Below are 25,702 nucleotides of genomic sequence, written 5' to 3' on the forward strand. Positions count from 1 at the left end.
TCAAGTTTAAGACCTCGGATGAAAATCTGGTCGTTTTTAAGACGTTTTAAAGTCTTAAATTTAAAGACCCCGCGGGAACCCTGCAAAGAAGAGAGGGCAAGTTTTTATAAATTTGAGAGAAGAGAGAACATCCACACACACATAAAGCATATTTTAAAAGCTTCATTATAAAATGTATATTTATATGCAACAATCATATTGTTGTAAGAATGTTAATGCAGGAAAAGCTAATGGGCTGCTGGACGCTATACTGCGTTGTCATGGTAACATTCCAAGTGAAGATAATGAGGAAAGTACATTGTCTTTGTCTTCATCAAGTGTGTTTCAAACAGCTTCATTATGACACGCAAAAGCCCTGATGCCCTTAAAGTCTCCATTTCAAGAACTATCAGAGTAAGAAGGGCATAAGGATGCTCACTTCCAGTTGGAAATCAACAAAACCGTGAACTCAGTGTCTTGATATAAACAGTAGAAGTGATTTTAAGAATTATGACTGATGTATGTGATGTTACTGACCTCAATTTCTCCAGTTTACAGTGTGAATCCTTTAGTACGTCACATACATGATTCACTCCTGTGTTTCCTAGTTTATTCCCGCTCAGGTTCAGATCTCTCAGGTGTGATGGGTTTGATTTCAGAGCTGAAGTCAGGATGAGACTCTGTTTCTCTGTAATACTGCATTCACACAGACTGAAGACAGAAAGAGAAAAGACTGAAATGCTACATCAGGCACTTAGTTTAATTCCCATACTCTGTTTTTAAGGCTGTCACACTAGTTCTGTGTGCTGGAAGATGTCGATTCTCCTCTATAATTTTTCAACAATATCTTTTGTCAGTTTTCTTTACTCTTTATTGTAGCAGCAGATTTCTGCAGAACGACATTTACACAATCAGTACATTGTATCAAATTATAGTTCTCATATATTTGTCATTATTTTTTGAGAATGCAAGACACACACAGACACATGCCTATCTTCAAAATTCTAGTTTTGACTTCTAAAGTTTTTTGAATTTCGACCCAAATCCAAAATTTCACTTGCACTGCACTGCAATATACAGCGAAAGTCCAAAGTTTCAATACTGCTCAAAACCATTTTTTATTCATGATTAATATTGCATTGCATATAATGTGTGCTGGTCAACTAGTCTAAAATTAAGAAACCCCTAGAAAACAGTAAAAAACATAGGAACATTGTGTGTACATTTAAGATAGGCAAGTTTATTTATTATTCCACTATCCAAATATGAAACTAAATCTCACAGAAAAAAGGGCTTTTATTTGTGACGTGCTGTCTTTGCATTTGAACATTGCACATTTTAAACAGGACACGCATTAGCTGAATAAACGTTAGCCAATACAAACATACTTATAGAAAATAGTTGACAATGAATAGACAGGAGTTCTCCAGTCACATGACCAATAATAGCAAAACGAATCACTTATTCTAAAAAGAATATCAAGTATAAGTTAGACGAATCTGACATATAGGGCTGTGTTAATAGTAAAACGTCCGTCATTTAACGAATTTTAAAAACGGATGGATATTAAATGCTTTCTGACATTTTGACAGGAAAAAAACGACCAAGAACAAAATTTAAACTTAGCCCGTCAATTTTCATTTTACAGTTATCTTCTCTCTCTGTGCGCGGTCTGTGTTTGTGAGAGAGAGCTCGATTAAAAAGTAACTAACGTGCCATTTTTCATACAAAATTATTATGTAACATAATTAGGTACTTTAGTTATTATTAACACAATAACGTAAAACATGCAGGCTATGTTTCTCAACACTGAGAAAGAATGAATAAATAAAGGCCTGTTTCTCCAGACTTGCGCTTATCAATCCACAAATCACAGAACTTTCATAATCACTAAGCCATAGCGATTTTAATTTTATTTAGATTTATTGTTCATCAATACTTAATCATTTTATAATTTGGATGGCTGAATGATGTTTTCCTCTTATCTGAGTGACCATGAATGACGGAGTATTTTAAGATAATCCATGCGATCACTCCCGTGTGATCATCGAATCCAGATTAAGTTAATCAATACAATATTTCAACTTTCCACATCCACCCCAGCCCGTTCCCCTTCAGGAGTCAGAAGTGCTGTGACGACTGTAAAGTTACTGTCCTCGCTGATGAACTCAGTCAGACGGCGGCCGCGGGAGTGGAAGAGGATCGAGCGGATTCTTTATTACTGTCGATTTTCAGTCTCTATTTCATGATAGACCTTACACATCTGTCAATCATTCCCGCTTGCTATTTGGAGATGAACCCAGCGTTATGATTGGTCGAACTCCGCTTCTTTTGCGGTTGCTTGATTTGAGGACTGCGCGTGGACAGAGGCGTCACCAGGTTTCTGCGTAGTTTAGAGTGACAAATCGTACCAGCGTACTTTGAGGTCAAAATGCGTACCCGCTACGCAAAATGTGTACTGCTGTTTTAGATAATGTTTGACTTTCTCCATTGTGTTTTAAAGCGGTAAATCATCAAAAGAATTCAGATGGGTTGCACATTTTATCACCAGCGTCACGATAGAAACGGCTTGAGTAAATCTTATCACACTTTTGTAACGCGCTGGTGAACGCTCGTAGAGTAGCGGTGATTCGCGAGCGGCACTCATGCACATGCACAGTCAAATAAACCGTTTGATTCGTACAGGAACTTTGTGCTTATAAAAGCTCTGAACGTGCGATGTATATAATTAATTAATGGCCTGATTCTATGTTTACATTAACCATGGTTGGCTATAAATGCATGTTTTGGTTATTGGGGGACTACGCCCCTAGTCATGTCTGATAGTAGTTTGTCATTTGAAAATCACTACACCTATTAACTGAATTTAAAAAAAATATTATTAAATATTATTAAAATCAATGTATTGTGGTTCTGTGTCTGCCCAGGGAAAATCAGCCCTGACTGGAAATAGTAATACCAACTACTGTAACTTTACTAATAAAAGTAATAAAAATACTATTTTTAACCATGTAAAATACTCACATCAGTGTGTTGAGTTTACAGTGTTTATCCTGCAGTAGAGCAGCGATCTGATTCACTCGTGTGTCTCCTAGTTCACGATTACTCAGATTCAGCTCTCTCATGAGTAATGGGGTTTTACCCACAATTCCAGTCACATACTGACAGGCTTCATATGCAACAGGACTCAAAAACCTGCAGAAGAGAAGATGAAGCAGGATTCAGTTAAATTCTCAACTAAACTTGGTGTAATGACAAATTCATTTTACATGTTTGTGGTCTTGAAATCACTCAGTCAACTTTGACGTAACAACATATTATGTAGCTTATTGTATAATTGAAATAAAATGTGTATAAATAATTTGGCTGCATATAATGTATTTTCTATTATTTCATTGTGTCTCACCTCAGTGTCTCCAGTTGACAGTTTGGATCCTGTAGTAAATCATTGAGCTCCTTCACTCCTGATTCTCCAGGATCATTTCCTGTGAGATCCAGCTCTATCAGGTGTGAAGGGTTTGATCTCAGAGCTGAAGCCAGAGCTTTATAACCTTCTTCTGTGATACTGCAGTCTGAAAGTCTAGAAAAAAAGACAATGTAATATTCATCTAATTAATCTGTTTTTTTTAGAAAGTATCTGAACAAACTAAATGAAATTCAATAAACTGAATTATATTTTGTTCCTTGTACAACAACAATTATAGTCAGTTGCAAAACAAAAAGAGACAACTGGAAATGCAGTCAAACAAAAGGCCCCAAAGAAGATATCAACATCCCTTTCAAAGTTTCAATTATATAACACACAAGTTTTTGATCTGAATGAGTTTTTGAAATGTCCTAAAAGTTCACATATAAACCCCATTGAAATATTATGGCAATACCTGAAATGTCCAGTTCATACTGGAAAGCCTACATATTTCACTCTAGCTGAAGCAGTTTTGTAAGGAGGAATCAAACAAAATGGGTCTACAATATATTCACAGTGGTGTAAAACTCATAGGCCTGGTTTCACAGACAGGGCTTAGATTAAGCCAGGAGTCGCTTCAGTTAAATTAGAACATTTAAACAGCTTTTATAAACGTGCATTAGGAAAAAACATTAGTGCTGTGCATCTTGAAACAAAACAATGGCACTGACATATTTTAGGATATTTCAGTGCAAGTTGCTTTCAGTAAAAACAGCTCAAACATGCAGTTTAGTCTGAGACTAGACTAAAGCCTAGTCTGTGAAAGCAGGGGTAACAACTACAGGAAGGGTTTGTTGGGACAAAGTTGGCAAGGTGAAAGCAGAATCAACAATAAGTAGATATCTTTAAGCACTAAGATATCTTACGATTATATGTAATAAAAAATAATCTAAGTGACAAATATCAGATCTCACCCTTCTTTCTCAAGTTAACAGACAGATATAAATCAATATACACAACAGCACTCAGCTCATGTCTTTTTCTCTGTTATCTTTGAATGTTCAAAGTATTGTGTGTAATGTTAAACGTAAGGCACTTTTTCTAAAAGCAAGTAAAAGTTAATTGTTTCTTTCTTCAAGAGACTCATTCAACTGATGTCGATGTGAGATTCTGGAAGTCACAATGGGGTGGAGAGGCTTTATTCTCTCGTTATTCTGGACCTTCCCATCAGCAGGAGTCTGCTTTTGTTTAAACGGATGGACAGCAAAATTGTTGCAAGTAGTGTTGTTTTTGGCGGCCAGTTTTAATTTTAGTTTTAGTCTAGTCTTTGTGTCAAGCTGTCATTTTAGTTTTTATTAGTTTTAGTTACGTTCATACTCTTTTTAGTCTAGTCAAGTTTCAGTCAACTAAAAGTCTGACCATTTTAGTCTTATTTTAGTCAGAATTATCCATGACTATTTTCGTCTAGTTTTAGTCGACAATAACTGATGACATTTAGTCTAGTTTTAGTCAATGAAATTTGTATTTTAGTCTCTTTTTAGTAATGCAATTCTATTTAACCCAGTCAATATAGTATAAGTACCTAGTAGTATAGACTAAACCAAAATGTTCTTTTAGCCAAACCCATTTCAAACAAAGTTATCTTATTTGATTATTGTTACCTTATAGACTCAAGAATACATCCATTCCAGACACGGAAGACACTTGAATTTACATCATATTTATTTTACCAACCAAACATGTTAGAAGTACACGCATGATGAAATGAAAGTTTTTCCAATTGTCATTTCTTTTTTTTCTCCCAAAGACGAACCCCGGCTGGCCGGCCATCGGTCCCTTTCTCTGTGTCAGACTTAAAGGGCATATTGCAGGTTAGAGGAGGCAGGTGACTTGGTGAGATACCAGTGTTAGCTTATAGATATATACACGTTCGCTAACGATATACACTGTGCTCACAATATTGTTCAGATTATTACCATCGTATATCAGTTAATAGTTAAGCTATTATTGGTCATTTAGGAGTATTGGAACTTACCAATAACAGAAACTAATAATTTTTGATCAGGCGCGTATGTCTTGCTCATTAATATCCGTCCAGAGTAACGTTACTTGATATAACTTATCGAGAGAAAGAGAGATATTTTTATTCCTGATGGTAAATGGACTGCATTTATATAGCGCTTTCACAGACCCAATGGCCACCAAAGCGCTTTACATGTTGCCTCACATTCACCCATTCACTCACGTGATTCTGAACTACAGAAATATTAATATTAAACAAAATGTGGTTTATGTCCATAAGAGAACTTTGAGAACCACTGGTGTATGTGAATGTTACTGACCTCAATTTCTCCAGTTTACAGAGTAAATCCTTCAATATGTCACATAAGTGATTCACTCCTGTGTTTCTTATTTTATTCTTCCCGAGGTCCAGATCTCTCAGGTGTGATGGGTAAATTTATTTTCCGCATTTACACAATCAGTACATTCTTCAAATTTAACACAATAGACCTTAGTCAGGTTAGATGACATATTTAATTTTATGTGGATAAAAATGAGGCTATTAGAAAAATTGTAATATATAGCAGTGTACTAAGATTTATTACTAGTTAAAAGACATTTAAAATAAAGTGTAACAGAAGGTGCAGAGCTATAAACACTATTACTTGAGTCCTGTTGTCTTAAAATAAACTGTAAATTGTAATATCGCAGTAACTGCTGTACAGTATAATGTTACTAACTGTAGTTTCTCCAGCTTGCACTGTGGGTTCATCAGTAGATCACTGAGGTTTTTCACTCCAGAGTCTCCTAGTTCACTCTTACTCAGGTTCAGATCTCTCAGGTGTGATGGGTTTGATTTCAGAGCTGAAGTCAGGATGAGACTCTGTTTCTCTGTAATACTGCATTCACACAGACTGAAGACAGAAAGAGAAAAGACTGAAATGCTACATCAGGCACTTAGTTTAATTCCCATACTCTGTTTTTAAGGCTGTCACACTAGTTCTGTGTGCTGGAAGATGTCGTTTCTCCTCTATAATTCTTCAACAATATCTTTTGTCAGTTTTCTTTACTCTTTATTGTAGCAGCAGATTTCTGCAGAACGACATTTACACAATCAGTACATTGTATCAAATTCTTCAACTTTAACGCAATAGACCTTATTCAAGTTAGACTCCATATTGAATTTTATGTGGATGAAAATGAGGCTGTGAGAAAAATTTAAATATATAGTGGTACAATAAGATTTATTACTTACTAGTTAAAATACATTTAAATAAAGTGTAACAGAAGGTGCAGAGCTATAAACACTATTACTTGAGTCCTGTTGTCTTAAAATAAACTGTAAACTGTAATATCACAGTAACTGCTGTACAGTATAATGTTACTAACTGTAGTTTCTCCAGCTTGCACTGTGGGTTCATCAGTAGATCACTGAGGTTTTTCACTCCAGAGTCTCCTAGTTCACTCTCACTCAGGTCCAGATATCTCAGGTGTGATGGGTTTGATTTCAGAGCTGAAGTCAGGATGAGACTCTGTTTCTCTGTAATACTGCATCTATACAGATTGAAGACAAAAAGAGAAAAGAAAGTGACTCAGATCTATGATGGCCCACTCATTTTTTTGTTTTGTTTTTTAGTTTATTGGAGGTCATGTCTAAGGCTGTAGTTTTGATTTGAACATTGGGGGGAGTTGAAGTGTCAACCGTTTAGCGGGGTCCCGGGGCATGCTCTCTCATGAGCTTTATTTGTTTGTTTTTGCAAAATAGTTTTTTTTGTGCAAGTGGTTCCTAGTTACCAATTATTTGTTTACATAGGATAATAATGTATTTTATTTTATTTAAGCTAAAACTTATCAGTTTGACAGAATTTTCTAAATCAAAGTGCCATGGTGGGTCAAACTAACTTTATATTTTCTTATATTGAAAATGTTAATTTCCGGTCATCTCTTGGCATATCTGAAAGTCATTTTTGTCCTAATATCTGTCATTATAAGCAGAAAACACAAATTGTTTAGACAATAATTAAAGAAGGTCCTCTTGATTCTAACTTGTACTTGGCCTACAAAGTAGTTCTTGTAATTGTTTAACTATAGCATTTATTACAATAAGGACATAATCACAGGTAAGATCATTGATGTCACCAATGTTAACTTTTTTTTCTTGTTTTTTTATTTATTTATAGCATTTGCAATGAAAAATAGCAACCTACACAGTCATATATTTTATATGACCCCTCAGCGTAGCGTCTCTGAAGCATGAATGAAACTAAGCCAATGATGGCTGTGATGTTGGTGTTGCGTCATGACGTAATGAGTGACGGCATACAAGCGGAAGCTATAAAGGACGCCGGCACACATGAGATGTCAGCTTCTGTGATGAAGCAAGTCGCTCCCAGGCAGGGGAAGGCGTGGCGAAAGGACGCGGTCCTCGTTCCCTTTCTCAGGGAACAAGGGTTAAAGTCGTAACCCGAGGACGCTCCCTTTCGAGAGAACTCGGACTGCGTCGAATGACACTTTGGGGGAACGAGTACCCACTATGCCACAACGCGCCCTGCCTGTCCTAGTGTGAAGCTGCTCACAGGCACACTTAGGACGAGAGCACGAGAGTGCCAGGCGTAGACGGGATGTCCAGACTGTAAAACCTAATAAAGGTGTGGGGGGTGGCCCATCCTGCTTCATCGCAGACCTCTTGGATTGGGGCCCCCGAGAGGAGGGCTCTAGAGGACGCCATGCCTCTGGTAGAATGAGCCCTCACGGCCAAAGGTGAAGGCAGATTGCGCACCTGGTAGGCCAAGGAAATAGCATTGACTATCCAGTTGCTGATGGTCTGTTTGGAGGCGGGAAGACCCTTCTTGGGCGACCCAAAACACACCAGCAACTGGTCTGACTTCCGCCATGAAGAGGACCTCTGAATGTAAATTTTTAGAGCTCTGACAGGGCAGAGCAGATGTAGTCTCTCCTCATCCGCCATCACGTGAGGTGGAGGATGAAAAGCCTGCAGAACCGTAGGCCGTGCCGCATTAGATGCGCATTAGGGCCGTGCCCTAGGATGTAGGATGGCTTTAATGTCGCCTGGAGCAAACTCCAGGCACCCGTTAGATATAGAGAGCGCCTGGAGATCTCCTACCCTCCTCAGAGAAGTAATGGCCAACAGAAAAAACACCTTCAGGGAAAGGTTCTTGGCCTCAGCCGACTCCAATGGTTCGAAGGGGGCCTCGGCCAGCCCTTCGAGAACCACTGCCAGGTCCCATGTGGGAACCCTGGAACAGGTCTCATCCTCCAAGCCCCACGGAGGAAACGTAGGACCAACTGCTGTCTCCCCCGAGGCCCATCACCCAGAGGAGCGTGGAAAGCCGCAATGGCAGCCACGTACACCTTGAGTGTGGACGGGGTAAGACCAGCTGAAAAGCGATCTTGGAGGAACTCCAGAACTGAAGCCACTGGGCAGTTAACTGGATCCACCTCACACCCTCTACACCAATTGGTAAAGACATTCCACTTTAAGCCGTACAAAATTCCTCGTGGAGGGAGCTCTAGAGCTGAGTATGGTCTCCACTACTCCAGCTGATAGGCCGGCCTCTAGGTACTGTGCCCCCTCAGGGGCCAGACCCACAGCTTCCATAGCTCGGGCCGAGGGTGAAATATTGAGCCCTCTGCCTGTGTCAGCAGGTCCCTCCTGAGGGGAATCTCCCACGGAGGATTTACATTAACCATGGTTTCACTATGTTTACATTAACCATGGTTGGCTATAAATGCATGTTTTGGTTATTGGGGGACTACGCCCCTTGTCATGTCTGATAGTAGTTTGTCATTTGAAAATCACTACACCTATTAACCGAAAAAAATAAATTATATATATATATATATATGAATAGAATGAATTATACTAATAAAAGTAATAAAAATAATTTTTTTAACCATGTAAAATACTCACGTCAGTGTGTTGAGTTTACAGTGTTTATCCTGCAGTAGAGCAGCGATCTGATTCACTCGTGTGTCTCCTAGTTCACGTTTACTCAGATTCAGCTCTCTCGTGAGTAATGGGTTTTTACCCACAATTCCAGTTACATACTGACAGGCTTCATATGCAACAGGACTCAAAAACCTGCAGAAGAGAAGATGAAGCAGGATTCAGTTAAATTCTCAACTAAACTCCATTTTACACGATTTTTGTCTTGAAATCACTCAGTCAACTTTGATGTCACAATATATTATGTAGCTTATTGTATTATTGAAATAATATTTCTATAAATAATTTGGCTGCATATAATTTATTTTCTATTATTTCATTGTGTCTCACCTCAGTGTCGACAGTTGACAGTCTGGATCCTGTAGTAAATCATTGAGCTCCTTCACTCCTGATTCTCCAGGATTATTTCCTGTGAGATCCAGCTCTATCAGGTGTGAAGGGTTTGTTTTCAGAGCCGAAGCCAGAGCTTTATAACCTTCTTCTGTGATACTGCTGTCTGAAAGTCTAGAAAAAAAGACAATGTAATATTCATCTAATTAATCCGTTTTTTTTTAGAAACTACCTGAACAAACTAAATGAAATTCAATAAACTGAATTATATTTTGTTCCTTGTACAACAAAAATTATAGTCAGTTGTAAAACAAAAAGAGACAACTGGAAATGCAGTCAAACAAAACGCCCCAAAGAAGATATCAACATCCCTTTCAAAGTTTCAATTATATAACACACAAGTTTTTGATCTGAATGATCCACAATGTACAAGCAACATGTTTTGAAATGTCCTAAAAGTTCACATATAAACCCCATTGAAATATTATGGCAATACCTGAAATGTCCAGTTCATACTGGAAAGCCTACATATTTCACTCTAGCTGAAGCAGTTTTGTAAGGGGGAATCTAACAAAATGGGTCTAAAATATCTTCACGGTGGTGTAAAACTCATAGGCCTGGTTTCACAGACAGGGCTTAGATTAACCCTCTGGGGTCGAGGTACGCGACGACGCGTTTTGCTGTTTTTTTTCCACATAGTAGCAACATAGACTTAAAATACTCCGTCATTTTTGGTCATATAAATAAAATCAATACATGATTATAAACTATAGAGGGTCTTCTCTTTTTGTGTACACTCACATTAACATCAAAACCGTGTGCTTTTGTAAAATAAAGAAAATAAACAGGGTGTGCTTTCTGCCTCTCTGTCTCCGTTAACTTTTTTTCTGGAGCACGTCTCTAAACTTAAACAAAGCTCAGCGAATACTATTCACCCAAGTATTCGGTACCCAAGTATATACACCCAATATATCTTTATAATCATTTAAGTTTGTACTTTTAAAATATCTAATTCAAAACTAAAATAAATATTCTCTGTTTATGTAATCTTTAAAAAAAGAGAGAGGTGTCAGCTGATCTCATTATCGTTCTCTCAGCTCATTATTCTGCTAATCTGACACGCCCACGGAGAGCGTGCGGTATTCAAACGCAAATGATCTGAAGCAACACATGCAAACGTGTCAACGCCCCTCATATATGCGATAACACAACAAATGTAATCATCAGATTAATGTACTGTTTCGTCTTGCGAGGCTGTGTGAGGAATAATCCTGGGACATTTACCTCAGAACATGTGCTGGTTCATTTTCATTTCGAGGAGCAACGGATCCATCTGAGAAGTATGTTTTTTTTATTATTGTTCTAATCGCGATATCATAGTGTATGTAAACCGCAAAAAGACTGTTTAAATATGAATCACATCTGTGTGTGAATGAATGAACTGAACAGTTTTTACCAAACCCTATTGCTATACTGAGATGAGTGAAAATCGACTGAAATATGTTGAAATAACGTTAAAATGTCTTTGTATTAGCAATGTATTAAACTGCAAATTAATATGTATATGCCCTAATATAGGCTATCATAAAAACAACAAACGATATGCCTATGTTACAGACGAAATATGAAAGACAACATTTCGTTGACTAGTTTTGGATAGATTATTAATGGTTTACTGTAAACTAGACTACTGCCACATTGAATAAGCTTTTGTTCACCAATTTCTGCTCAAATGTTAAATATATTAGGCTATGTTTGTTTTGTCAAAAATAAAGTCATCAACTAGGATGCTATTATAGTGTTTGTTCCAATGTAGGCTTTATTCAAACTAATGAATCCTTTACTTTGAAATATGTATGATAAAATGTACACTTTAGTTTTTACAAAGAAATATTACACTTGAAATATTGTTATTTTAATTGTTGCTGTAATTGTAACCTTTTTAAGGTAGATGTAAACAAAAAGGTCAATATAAGCCTTCTCTTCAAATTATTTGTATTGTGTTTTATTAGTGACAAATTTGGGGAGAGGATACATATCCAAAACTTTCTGAAAATACAGTATGAGAATTAACTACACAATTACTAGAAATGTTCACCTTGGATATTATACAATTTGCAAGCAAAAATACAAGTGGAAAAATACTATTTTTTTCTAGATGTTTCCATGAGTCACGTCCATTTCGCATATTGCCTTTCCAAACAAAAAGTGTTTTACTAAATTTAAATCAATGTATTGTTTTATGTGAATGATTTGGCAGGATGATTTTCAGATAATTTTTAAGCAAAAATTCTAGGCGTGAACATCCATTAGTCAAAAGTCTTGTGGACACATATTTAGTATGTGTTTTGTGGCCTTATTTCAGAAACTTTAAGTTTTAGTTTTTTCAATAACCATGCATAAACAATATTCTCTCAAAAATACAAACATGTACATACATCTTGCTCACATATTATGGTAGCCCTGTTTGTGCTAAATAGAGTGTAATTACTAGGGGTGCGCCGATCCGATACTCAGTATCGGTATTGCTCCGATACTACCAATATTTGCCGGATCGGGTATTTACCGATCCGATATTGTATAGCCTACGTATGTTATTGTTATACAACACAAAAGGCACAAAAACATTATAAAGCACTATAATGTTTTCGTGTACTGTATCCCAAGATTTATGAAGCCATTACATATAGTTTAATGTGAGGTACAGATTTAAATCGTTAAATTAATCTTCCCCTAAGTGCTTCCCTCCGCTGCGGCTGTCAGTCATTCTCAGCACTCAAACAGCGCGTCGCGCTCGGGTAAAACAGTCAACACGATGAAACTCTCTCCAAGATGAGTCAATGTTCCTATTGTTATACTGTAGATATTTAGATAAAGGTCTATGGTTTGCATAAACGGACTTTAACGTGCTGGAGTTTCACATGTTACTTTCAACCGGGTGTCTGTTAGATCACAACACAACTCCTCAGTGATCACAACACTGGAGTAGAGAGCGATATAATTGCTCTTCACGCGCACATTAACTGAAATTTAAAACTGTTAAAAGGCTCAAACTAATGAATAAATAAAGAAATATATGTATATCTTACTTTTGTTTTCAATGCGACGTGCTGCGCGCCGTGACTCCATGTTGCTTCGAGCGCATCATTCTGCGCACGGGATGCGCATAAGATTTCGTGCCGCTCTGAATTGGAGCCTTTCATATTACAATACTTTTGCGCAATGGCAGTTTATTGATAGCCTTAACATTTGAAAATAAATGTATTTTAATTATATGGTATATATTTTGTCTGTATTGTTTTTACAAAGTAAGGAAAATAATGTTTAAGTCAAGCTTTGATGCCTTTAACAAAAGAATTATCCCAGTCTCTTCCCCACAGTGAGGCATACAGATACAGTTTATTAGGTAATTTGGCACTGTTTTTTTAATTATTATTTTAGTATTGGATTGGATCGGTATCGGCCAATACTGAGTCCCAGGTATCGGAATCGGTATCGGAGGCAAAAAAGGCGGATCGTGCCACCCCTAGTAATTACACCTTTGCCATTAAAGGGTTAGTTCACCCAAAAATGAAAATTAAGTCATTAATTACTCACCCCCATGCTGTACCAACCCCGTAAGACCTTCGTTCATCTTCGGAACACAAATGAAGATATTTTTGATTAAATCTGAGAGGTGGATCACTGCTACATAGGCTGCCAGAGGGAATGAAACTTGACGGCCCAGAAATTCATTAAAGAAAATGTTTAAATATTCCATGTGCCTACAGTGGCTCAACTATAAGTTTATCAAGCGACGAGAATACTTTTTTCCCGAAAAAAAAAAACATAATAACGACTTTATTCGACTATTCCTTTTCTTTCTTGTGGGCCTGAGACAAGAGTTCAAGAGATTTCCACGACGCACGCGCGAGAACTGAGAAGAGAACGTTCTTCTTCTAATACTTCTTGTTCAGTTCTCGCGCATGCGTCGTGGAAATCTCTTGAACTGTCTCGATGGTCTCGAGTTATACAGAGTTTAATGCCAGCTACCAGCCAATCAGAAATATAGCCAAATTCGAGCTAAATTATTTTTGATGCATTCAAAAACTCTCCAACTGCTTTTAAAGGGGTCATCGAATGCAAAATACACTTTTATATGGTGTATGCATATAAATGTGTCTTTGCAGTGTGTGGATGAAATCCACCATGCAATGAAAAAAATCCATTTACTTTTTTTTAATCCTCAAAAAGCCAAAAAGTTGTTGCTCATTATAATTTAAAGAGACATATGCACCGAAACGGGTCACTGTGAACAGAGCTGTTTTTGAGGAGGTAAAAAGGGTGTTGTTTTACACTACCATTGAGAAATTTTAACCAAAGTATGTTACAAACTTTACATGAAGACCCCAAAGAATCATACCAACTTGTGGAAAATGGGCATCCGATGACCCCTGTAAAGGTGACCGGTTTGGGTCTTGACATACATGCTCATGGCAAGTTATGACACATTGTTATGTACATTGAGCACTGATGTTCAGTTGGCTTGTTTGGGGTCAAATTTATTTTTATTTTTCAATATATTTTTATTTTTTAAATATAACTTTATTCTATTTGGATGAATTTGTCTTTTATCAGATTTACCAATTGTTATAATTTCCATTTGTGCTGGTCAATTATGAACATAGGCAAAATTGAACTGCTAGCAAAAATTGAAGCGAATTTTATAAATATTTGGGTGGCTCCACCCCTAACAGATCTCACTCTAAACTTTTGCTAAAACTTGAGAGCCCTGGCTTTATGAGCCAAGCTTAAACAACAACCCCAAATATGCTTAATAAGTGGACATGGCAACACTGCAAAAGCACACTTTCAAACAGCCTGTACAAGGATAAAAACACGAAGCCTCTGTCAACTGTGCTTTAGTTAAAATTGCTTAACCTGTTAGCCAGCAACCCCACTTTTGTAAAAAACCCCAGAAATGGCATACACAAACTAAAACAGATACAGTTCATGAACACTTTGAACTAAAAGCACAAGTATGATCTCATTTGAAAAAAATAGTTATAAATAGCTTCAAAGTTTTGTAAAGTTATTAGAAATATATTTTTATGGAATATCTTCATGAAAATAAAATTGAAGTTGGCATTGTATCAATCTAGAAATGCCCTGCAGCTAAAGCCACATGTCTGACCATGTTATATTTAAAATCTGAAGATGATAAGTCGAAAACTCTGTACTTAGTTAAATGTTTTTCAAGATCATGTGATGTGAATTTTGATTAGACTCTAAAATGCAAACTGATGTTTATTGTCATCTTCTAAGCATCCATTCAGTCTATTGTCTTTATTGTTTTGTGGTGCAAACAAGCCCCATTCAGTCTCAGTCTCCCCTGCACACATTCACACCTCTTCGGCTTGGTTTTGGCTCTAAATATTCTTTTCTTTTGTTTTCATTATAATTACTAACCCCTGGCTATTCATGCTGTTTTTAATGCCTAATTTCTTTTATCAAAGTTCTCACTTCACATTTGAATCTGTATCAAATTTGCTTCTTGAAAAAATAAACATTTCAGTAAGCATTCCTATTTTAAAAAATTCATAAAAATAACAGCTAGGTGGCAGGTGCATGTTAGCTTACCACACCATCAATACACAACAATTTATGAGATTAATACCACGTTTTTGCTCCAAACTTACTTTATAAGGCAAGTTGAGTGTTTTAAATAACCTTCTGTGATCTGATTTGGCTTCGGATAAAAAAAATCTGACAGAAAAAATATTATTTTATAGTATATATATTATAGTATTATAGGCGTTAGGTAACGACGTTATTTTTTCAGTAACGGGGTAATCTAACTTATTACTTTTTCCCGTCGTTACAACGGCATTAACGTTACTGGACGTTAAATGCAGTGCGTTACTACTACTACAAAGGAAACACAAACTCCACAGTGAACAACGCTGCCTCTCTACCAGATGAGCTAAACACTTTTTATGCTCGTTTTGAGGGAACTAACACCCCCCTCGTGGAGAGAGTTATCGCGGCTGAAGCTACAGAGGTTAGTACACTCTCCGTCTCTGTAGCGGATGTTACCCGATCTTACCGACGGGTGAACATCCGCGGGTCCAGACGGCATTCCGGGTCGCGAACCAACTGGCTGGTATTTTTACGGACATTTTCAATCGGTCCCTCTCCGTGTCTGTAGTCCCCACATGCTTCAAAACGTCCATCATTGTACCTGTACCGAAGCAAACCAATATCACCTGCTTAAATGACTGGCGTCCTGTTGCTCTGACCCCCATCATCAGTAAATGCTATGAGAGACTAGTCAGAGATTACATCTGCTCTGTTCTACCTGCCTCACTGGACCCACTGCAGTTTGCATACCGCAATAACCGCTCCACTGATGATGCTATTGCATCTACAATACACACTGCTCTCTCCCACCTGGAAAAGAGGAACACATATGTGAGAATGCTGTTTGTAGACTACAGCTCAGCATTCAACACTATAGTGCCCTCCGTGCTTGATGTGAAACTCCGGGCTTTGGGCTTAAACAGCTTGCTTTGCAGCTGGATCCTGGACTTCCTGTCAAACAGACGCCAGGTGGTTAGAATGGGCAGCAACATCTCATCACTGACCCTCAACACTGGAGCCCCACAGGGCTGTGTTCTTAGCCCACTCTTGTACTCCTTGTACACAAATGACTGCGTGGCAACTTACAGCTCCAATACCATCATCAAGTTTGCTGATGATACGACGGTGGTAGGTCTGATCACCGACAATGATGAAACGGCCTACAGAGAGGAGGTGCTCACTCTGACACACTGGTGTCAGGAGAACAACCTCTCCCTCAACATCAGCGAAACCAAGGAGCTAGTAGTTGACTTTAGGAGGAACGACAGAGATCACAGCCCCATCACCATCAATGGAGCACCGGTGGAGAGAGTCAGCAGCTTCAAGTTCCTCTGTGTCCACATCACAGAAGAACTCGCATGGTCCGTCCACACTGAGGCCGTCGTGAAGAAGGCTCATCAGTGCCTCTTCTTCCTGAGACGGCTGAGGAAGTTTGGAATGAACCGCCACATCCTCACACGGTTCTACACCAGCACTGTCGAGAGCATCCTGACTGGCTGCATCACTGCCTGGTATGGCAATACTACCGCCCGTAACCGCAAAGCCCTGCAAAGGGTGCTGCGCACTGCCAGCCGTATCATCGGAGGTGAGCTTCCCTCCCTCCAGGATATATATGCCAGGCGGTGTGTGAAGAAAGCTCGGAGGATCATCAGAGACTCTAGCCACCTGAGCCATGGGCTGCTCTCACTGCTACCATCCGGCAGGCGGTACCGCAGCATCAGGACACACACCAGCCGACTCCATGACAGCTTCTTCCCACAAACAATTCGATTTCTAAACTCTTGATCCCTCATGATCAATAACCATAAACATTCTAACTGTCAACACAGCACAATATAATCTGCTGCATATTACATATATATATATATTTCTACCTTATGTGTATCTATTGTACGTATAAATACCTCTTTTTGTATTTTGTTGTATATTGTACATTGTATATTATTTATTGATTTGTTAGTGTATATGGTACTGTGAGTAATTGTGTGCAAATTAGATGTGTAAATCTATGTAAATCTGATGTTTGCTGTTTGCTGTAAATTGTTACACGTCCCATCGTGTCATGACTGCTATGTTGCTCGGAACTGCACCTAAGAATTTCACCCACTGTTGCACTTGTGTATATGGTTGTGTGACAATAAAGGGATTTGATTTGATTTTGATTTGATTTCAGGCACCGGTACCATTTTTAAAGTATTGATTTGGCACCGGTATCGAAAAAAAAAAAACAATACCCAACCCTAATCTGCATGTTACAGCGATCTGTGGTAAGCTTTGTTTATGTCAGGGAGTTCCTGGAATGTTACATGATATGGCTCTTCTTCATGTGTTCCATATATGGACTAAATGTGCACAGGGCGCCCTCAGGCTGCCAGTGTGTATTGAAAACACAGTACATCAGAGTATCCAGCGCTCATAATGATTACATCGGCCCATTTTGGGTAAAAATTCAATAAATATTATTCCTCTCTATACAAATCTGACGTCAACCTATGAGAATCTATCAATATTTCTCCAACTTCAACTTCGCGCACTCCAACTTCACCTCAGCACCAGGCGCAAGTCAAACGAGTGCGGAAATGTACAGGTGCTGATTCCGAATAAGCTTCAGCACTGATCGGAGCATAGTAAATATAGATTCGATGTTCCTCAACTGGTGGGTTGCAAGACCGTTTTGAGTGAGTCGCATATGTGCAGTCAAAGAAACAACAAACGTAATTCTCTTTTTTTTTCTGATGCTAATTTTATTTTGAAAGATCAGTGTGAAAGCTTGTGACACTTCGGTCAGATACTGAGAAAAGTGCGTTGTTCTGAATCAGTAGGCTATCTGCGGTAAGATGAGATCTTGTAAAAACAAATGTCAGTAAAACTAACTTTCCTGTCAGCCATTGTACTATACTGCAAATGTGGCTTGCTGTAGCCATAGTTCTGTTGTCAATTAACTCATGAAATAATCAAAAAGGCGATAAAATCTGTCTCAAAACTGCATGCATGCATGTATTTGTTATATATGCGTCACATATGTCTTGACTAAAATATTCTGCCATGTGAGATCACAATTTAAGGCACACACTTATAGGCTATGCAATTTTTTAATGTACAAATAAATGTGAGCACTGGGCATATGTACTAGAAGATAGGCTGTAATTTTGCATTCATTTGTACAGGACAAGCAAAAATTGATCATTTTTAAATCCATAAAATAACTAATTTACATTTATGTGCTGTTGACTTCCGCCTTGTTCACATTCTTGCACATTAATTTAGTATGATATGATAGAACAGTTAAGATTATTTATTTTTTGTCAAGTAATATAGAAAGTTGAAGATTTCATTGATTATATAAAATTCATGATTCCATGATTCCTAATTTACTACTATCTCAATTACAATTAAGTACAAATGAACTGTATTGAGTTGTGTAGGTAGGCACTAAAACAGTCCAATACATTATTTAAACAAATTTTTATGTTCAAATAATTAAGATTTCTGTGCCACCCCAGACTTTTTGCTGGCCCTTGCCTGGCCAGCCCTATGAAAAAATCCTGGCTACGCCACTGGTTGTTTGGTCAAGCGCTTTCATGACGACTGCACAGGAGTTTTTTTTATGAATGGGAGCGGCTGACGCTCATAATTCATATTTACCCTCTGGTGTCTAAGGTGTTTTTGGGGTCCTTGAGATGTTTTAACATGCCCTGACATTTGTGCTTTTTTCAGCTGCTTATAAACTAATTAATGGCAAATTACACTCTATTCAGCACAAACAGGGCTACCATAATATGTGAGCAACATGTTTGTATTTTTGAGAGCATAATGTTTATGCATGGTTATTTAAAAAATAAAAATCTGAAAATCATCCTGCCTAATCATTCACATAAAACAATACATTGATTTAAATTTTGTAAGACACATTTTGGAAAGGCAATATGCGCGGGGGCGTGAATGATCATGAATAATGATGTGGTTCACACCTAAGACAATGACCTGTATAATGAGCCTTTCATTCAGGTGGGTCACTGAGAGACCACAAGAAAGAATGTGAGGACTTATTTTGTATGCATGCAAATTGCATAATATCCAATCGAAATATTTCTAGTTACTATGCAGTTGTTCATAGTGGTTCATGTAGGTTGTCTACAAACCGAAAGGTTGGTGGTTCGATCCCCGGTTCCACCTGACCAAGTGTCAAGGTGTCCATGAGCAAGACACCTAACCCCGGCTGCTCCCGACGAGCTGGATGGCGCCTTGCATGGCTGACACCGCCGTCGGTGTATGAATGGGTGAATGTGAGGCAAATATGTAAAGCGCTTTGGTGGCCATTGGGTCTGTGAAAGCTCTATATAAATGCAGTCCATTTATCATTTACCATACTTATTTCAAAGTTAAGGATTCATTAGTTTGATTATAGCATACATTGGAACAAACACTATAATAACATCTTAGTTGATGAGTTTATTTTTGACAAAACATACTATATATTTGACATATGAGCAGAAATTGGCGAACAAAAGCTTTTTTGATGTGGCAGTAGTCCATTTTACAGTAAAAAACTTTCATATTTCGTCTGTAACATATTGTTTTATTATATATTAGGGCATATAAATTTTAATTTGCAGTTTAATACGTTGCTTATACAAAGACATTTTATTTCAATATATTTCAGTCGATTTTTACTCATCTCAGTATAGCAGTATAGTTTGGTAAAAGCTAAATTACTAGATGTGTTAATGTAAAAATAACATTATTACTAAAGTAAGTGCGATTGTGAATGAATGGCACAGATGCACGCTGTTTACTACAGCTGTAAAACAGCGCAGATCTGTGCCGTCCATTCATTCACACACATAAACGCTATTCATATTTAAATAGTGTTTTTGCGGTTTACAGACACCATTCCATATCGCGATTAGAACATAGCACTTAAGAATAAATATTCAATCCTCAGCTGGATCTGTTGCTCCTCGAAATGAAACTAAACCAGCACTTCTGAGGTCAATTTTTACTAGGATTATTATTACAATAGTATTATTCCTCACAGCGTTGCAAGACGACGTAAAGTACATGAATCTGATAAATTTGGATGTGTTTTATCGAGCTGATGTGAGATGATCGCCTCAGATCATTTGTGTTTGTGGGCGTGTTCACGTTAGCAGTTAATGAGCTGTAATGAGAATGACTGACATCTCTCTCATTTCATACAGATTACACAAACAGAGAATATTTGTTTTCGTTTTGAACTAGATCATTTAACAGTAGACACTTAAATGATTATAAAGATATATTGCTGATGCCTGGGTGAATAGTATTCGCTGAGTTTAGTTTAGAGACGTTCTCCAGAAAAAAAAGTTCACAGAGACGGAGAGGCAGAAAGCACACCCTGTTTATTTTCTTTATTTTACAAAAGCACAATGTTTTGTTCCGATTGTAAGTGGACACATAAAAAAGTAGACATTTTATTTTTTCACATTTCTTAAGTCTGTATGACCATAAATGACGGAGTATTTTAAGTCTATTTTGCTGCTATGTGAAAAAAATCGAGCAAAACGCGCCGGCGCGTTTGCCAACCCCAGAGGCTTAAAAGTATCGACAAATTTTTTCATTACACAACTCCTGACACAAATTAATACATAACTGTCACTATAAGTTTCTCAGAATAAAATAGTGGTCAAATACTGAAACTTGAGTCTTATATCTTTATAATGATGTATAGTTTTGTCAAGGTAATAACATTAAATCTGATAGTAACTTTGAACAATTTAAACCAAGAACGATTCAGTGCGTCGGCGTCCTCGTGAAGGCTAACAGACATACTAAGAGTCTTTTGTCGCTTTAATATTTTTTTGGGTCAGAGGGTCAGAATAGAGGATACTAAACCAGAACATTATGGTTACCACAGTACCAATCATTGCTCTTTTGGGAGGGAGTCGTGTTCCTTATACACATGGAAAGATTATTTAGGGATCGATTATTTACGATAATTTACACACATGGAAAGATCATTTACGGGACTCAATCTCACATTTAAATGCAGTTGTCAATCCTGAAACTTTATAGTGCTTATGTGGCCTTACATCCAAACAACACATTCTTATACATATATTTTGTAAAGAGAATATCTACAACAAATCACACCTTTCATTTTGGTTGAGTTATTTTTTTTTGTCTGTAGACACACCACTTACCTCAGTATCTCCAATGTACACTTTATATTCTTCAGTCCAGTGCAGAGCAGCTTCACTCCTGAATCCTGTAGATTATTATTGTTCATGTTCAGCTCTTTCAGATTGGTATCTGATCCAAGAACTGTAGCCAGAGCTGAACAGCTTTTGTCTGTTAAGTCACAATTATTTAACCTGCAATATAAATAAATCACATCAAAGAATTGGATGGAACATATAGAATACATTCTCTGTATAAAGATATTAAATATTTTCCATTATTTTTACATTAACAGTAAATATGCAGTGAGGAGGGTGAGCTATACTGACATTACAGGTTAACTAGTATTTTCTATACAGTAGGTAGTCAACCAGAATGCCTATTACCGCCGCGCCAGGCACCGCGACAAAGTTACCGCGGCAAAAATAAACCAGTCACATTTCAAAGTCATTCGTGAAATGACCGCCAGGTGGCGCAAAGGGACATTTTGCAAAACAGTTGCAATTGCCGCATTTTGAAACGTAAGTGGGGCTAATGTCAATGAACAGTAGGCTAGCCTAAGAATGAAGGCTATGACAATTTCCAAATAAGCCTACAACAAACATGAAAAATCAAAACAAGAGTTATTGACATTTGCTGTACAATAATGAAACAAACAAAGATTTGGTGGAGTTGAAACTGCATGTTATAAAGTAATAATTAACAAACGAAATAAACAAACGAAACAGAATAGAACAAACCTTTAGAGCACAAAAAAGATGCAACTTTTTTTTTAAATAGCCTATTAGGCTACAAGAGATTTGGTTAAATTTTACGAAAGCAAAACGTAATTACGGAAAAGTAAATTTTAAACAGAATATAACATTACATAACATTTTGTGAATCAAAAGTTAGAATAGGCCTATCTCGCAGTTGTATGCAAGATACGATTTGCCAGTGGGAGATTTCCCCCCTCCACAGTAATCAATGCTATACTTCACCAATAGACCATATCAAATATATATATATATATATTTTTTAAATGCAACACGTTTAAACAACAAACAATAAAATCAGAACCAGCGTTTCTGCTCCTGTATTGAGAGATAATAGCATGCAGCGCGTTTCAGTTACGATACTGGTTACACTGGCCTTAAATACATTCATGGCTTTTCAAAATGTCACAAAGCGTTTTGAGATAGTTTTGAACGAAATATTGATGTTCATAATTAAGTATTTTAGCACACCGAGTGGCGCTACGTATTGTTCTAAAATCTGTTTTTTATCTGGCATGTTGAATTAGTGTTCGACAAACGCGGCGGTGCGTTCACTTGAATTTATTTTTCTCATAACAGCTAAAATAACTTAATAGGCAATAGCCTTTTCCTAATTTTTGGTCATACAGATAAGATATCATCTTTTAAAACTGTTAAAGCTATTTTATTCATGTAGACCTACAGTCACAATAGGCTCATTACAAAACGTTTTCTGTCGTCTCTGTCTCTGGGAACTGCGCTTCCAAAAAATGCCTAAAGCTTTAAATGTGAATAAATATTATCTGGTTATGTTATCCATATGAAGACAACGAGTCACCGAGGATCTACTCAAACATGTGTATGAGCGCTTCCCAATGAGGAAAGGACAAGAGTGAAAATCTCGATCTAAATAAATGTAGCTAAATCGCCCCTAAATTAAAATGTATAAAACAGATCAAATAATTGAAAACATAATTGTCGAAATTTTGCGATATTGTTTAATTTAAGTGCATAATTATTCTATAAATGCTATTTAGTTTAACATAAGCACGAATAGGCCAAGCCTGTGGTTCGAGATATAGGCCTATTTGAATACAAAATAAAAAAACTTTCAAAAATCCATGGAATTTAATACTGCGTTGAATATTTTGTACATGACAACAAATGAACATGAGTTTGTTTGTATTTCATTTTGCTAGGAAAAAGCAAACTTGGCCTAAACCCAAAATAAATAATTTTTAAAAATCTATATATATTTACTTGATAATGACAGAAATATTACTACATGTAGCCTTAATTATTTAATTTCCTCATTATCAACACGTTAATAATCCACTTTAAAGTCCCTGTAAACGCAATAAAAAAAAAAATCGAAACACATTATAAATGTTAGAAATGTATTGCTAAAAAATATAACAAAGACTGTGAACTGTGAAATACAGAATTGTGGAGTTAGACCGTTAAACAGTTTTTTAACCATTGCAATTTTCCGGATTTTTTGGGCGGGTCTAAAACGGGGCTCGATGACGCACTGGAGCCCCTGAGCTCCTGGACACGCCCCTACTCGATCACGCACTGGAGCCCCTGAGGCTGGCCGCTCCCCTAACAATATAATAGAGCACATTCACATCAGTTTGCCGCTCAATCGCGAGTTACTGTCAGTACTATTATTAGTTACTAGAGCCTACAGTTTGCTAGTTAGCTATGTCTTCGTCACGGAAATGCGTACTACCTGGATGCAATCATGTACAAAACAGATCGGTGTCCTTATTTAAATTTCCTAAAAACGATCACATCAAGAAGAGGTGGATTAATTTTGTGAAGAGCCACCTTGATGGAGAGCTGAGGATCACCACCCAAACCCGCCTCTGTAGTGATCATTTTACACGGGATAGTTTTATAAACTTTCGTCGGAGACAACTGGGATTCACTGGTAATCCGATGTTACTGGTGAATGAGGCCGAACCGACTATCTCCCGCCTCGGCCTCCAGCCTCCCGTCGCGCTGACAACTGGTGCCATCATCGGCAGTGCGTGCCCACCAATGAGTGTAAGTTGCCTTGTGTGCTTATGTTATAATTATTATAATGAACTAGGGCTGTCAGTTAAACGCGTTATTAACGGCGTTAACGCAAACCCATTTTAACGGCGTTAATTTTTTTATCGCGCGATTAACGGTCTTTTTGGCCTAGCAAACTTTGTAGTTTTTTTTTCACATGCTTTTGCAATAGGACACGGCATGGACGTTTTGAAAGCGCAAGCGGATCTAGCTAGACCGGAAACAAAACAACAGGCACGCCGCACACACTTGTTTGGGCTTGCGAGCTGGATGCGCGAGCGCGAATCTCTCTGCTCGCGCGTGGAATATAATGTGCCGAGCACGAATCTCTCTGCTCGAGTCGCGCGCTCTCAGATACACGCTGCTCTTGTTAGAATTTTCTCTGGGCTCGCTAGGACAATATGTGCCTGCACTTAAAACGTGTTCAGTGCAATCGCGAATCTCTCCTCTTCCCCAGCTAACAATTTTAGGTTATAAGAACGTTTTCATAACGTTCCCATTAAGTTATAAAAACGTTATTTCTGAATGTTATAGGAACGTTCAAAACGTCCAGTTTTGAGTGGATGACGAGCGCGAGACACCGAAATGGATGCCAATAAGATTCTGAATGGAACGTTTACTTTTAAAAAGTTGCCAAATGGTTCCATTGACGAGACCAAAGTGATCTGTGTGTTTTGTCGTTGTGAACTGAGCTATCATCATCGCAGCACGTCCAGTCTGAAATACCACTTGATGATGGCCAAACACACACACACACACACACACACACACACACAGCTGATGCGAATTCTCCGCCCCCTCGTCAATATCAGGACCTCGTCAGTATTTCTTTCACCCTTTTATTGATGGACAGTGTTACATTGTGTGAGAGATTATTTGCTCCAAGTAAGAATGTTTTAGTGTGAAATTGAACACAATACATGCCAATGTTGTTTTCAATAAAAAACATTTGCACAAAGCAAGCCGATCCACTTTTCCATGTTGATAAGAGCATTAAAATGAGAAAAAATAATGGGACAAAAAGAAATCAAGAGACATTTAGAATAGATAAAAATGTGCGATTAAATGCGATTAATCGCGAGTTAACTATGACATTAATGCGATTAATCGCGATTAAATATTTTAATCGTTTGACAGCACTATAATGAACCTAATAAGCAGCTAGGAGCATCCATTCCAGGTGTAGCGGGTGACAGTTCAGTGTGGCAACGTCAGCTTTACCGCGAGTGGGCGTGGTTTCAGCCCAGCCAGCGGACACGCCCCCAGCGTTTGAGAGCAGAGACTACTGCTAATTTTTTCAAGATTTTGATAGCTTATTTTATGTACTTGCCGGCTTTTTTATCATTCACATTTGGCTGGGTAGCTAATAACAAATTTTTCTGTGATATGACAAACTCAGAACACATACTTAATTTTGACTTTACAGGGACTTTAATATCAACTGCTTGT

At 37.7% G+C, this 25,702-nt stretch overlaps 1 protein-coding gene across 4 annotated transcripts in view; it reads right to left on the reverse strand.

Annotated features, from left to right (window-relative positions):
- Positions 1 to 25,702, reverse strand: part of LOC143730748 (NACHT, LRR and PYD domains-containing protein 12-like) — a 277,613-nt gene that overhangs the window by 25,124 nt on the left and 226,787 nt on the right. For 2 of the 4 annotated variants that reach the window (XR_013200596.1, XM_077221319.1), the window contains exons 8-15: positions 21,485 to 21,655; positions 9,684 to 9,857; positions 9,318 to 9,488; positions 6,776 to 6,940; positions 6,127 to 6,300; positions 3,386 to 3,559; positions 3,004 to 3,174; positions 517 to 690 (exon numbers count right to left, since the gene is read on the reverse strand). Coding sequence is in view for 3 of the 4 variants with exons in the window: in XM_077221319.1 (XP_077077434.1) it covers positions 517 to 690; positions 3,004 to 3,174; positions 3,386 to 3,559; positions 6,127 to 6,300; positions 6,776 to 6,940; positions 9,318 to 9,488; positions 9,684 to 9,857; positions 21,485 to 21,655 (1,374 nt within the window). In the remaining variant the exon portion in view is untranslated. Of the gene's footprint in view, positions 1 to 516; positions 691 to 3,003; positions 3,175 to 3,385; positions 3,560 to 5,904; positions 6,101 to 6,126; positions 6,301 to 6,744; positions 6,941 to 9,317; positions 9,489 to 9,683; positions 9,858 to 21,484; positions 21,656 to 25,702 lie in introns of those variants that run through there. The other 2 variants (XM_077221321.1, XM_077221318.1) reach the window with 2 other exon arrangements.

Source organism: Siphateles boraxobius, unplaced genomic scaffold (assembly GCF_051911475.1).
Source record: "Siphateles boraxobius isolate OS27281-9 unplaced genomic scaffold, OSU_SipBor_1 81, whole genome shotgun sequence".
In the NCBI taxonomy this organism is placed as follows: Eukaryota; Metazoa; Chordata; class Actinopteri; order Cypriniformes; family Leuciscidae; genus Siphateles; species Siphateles boraxobius.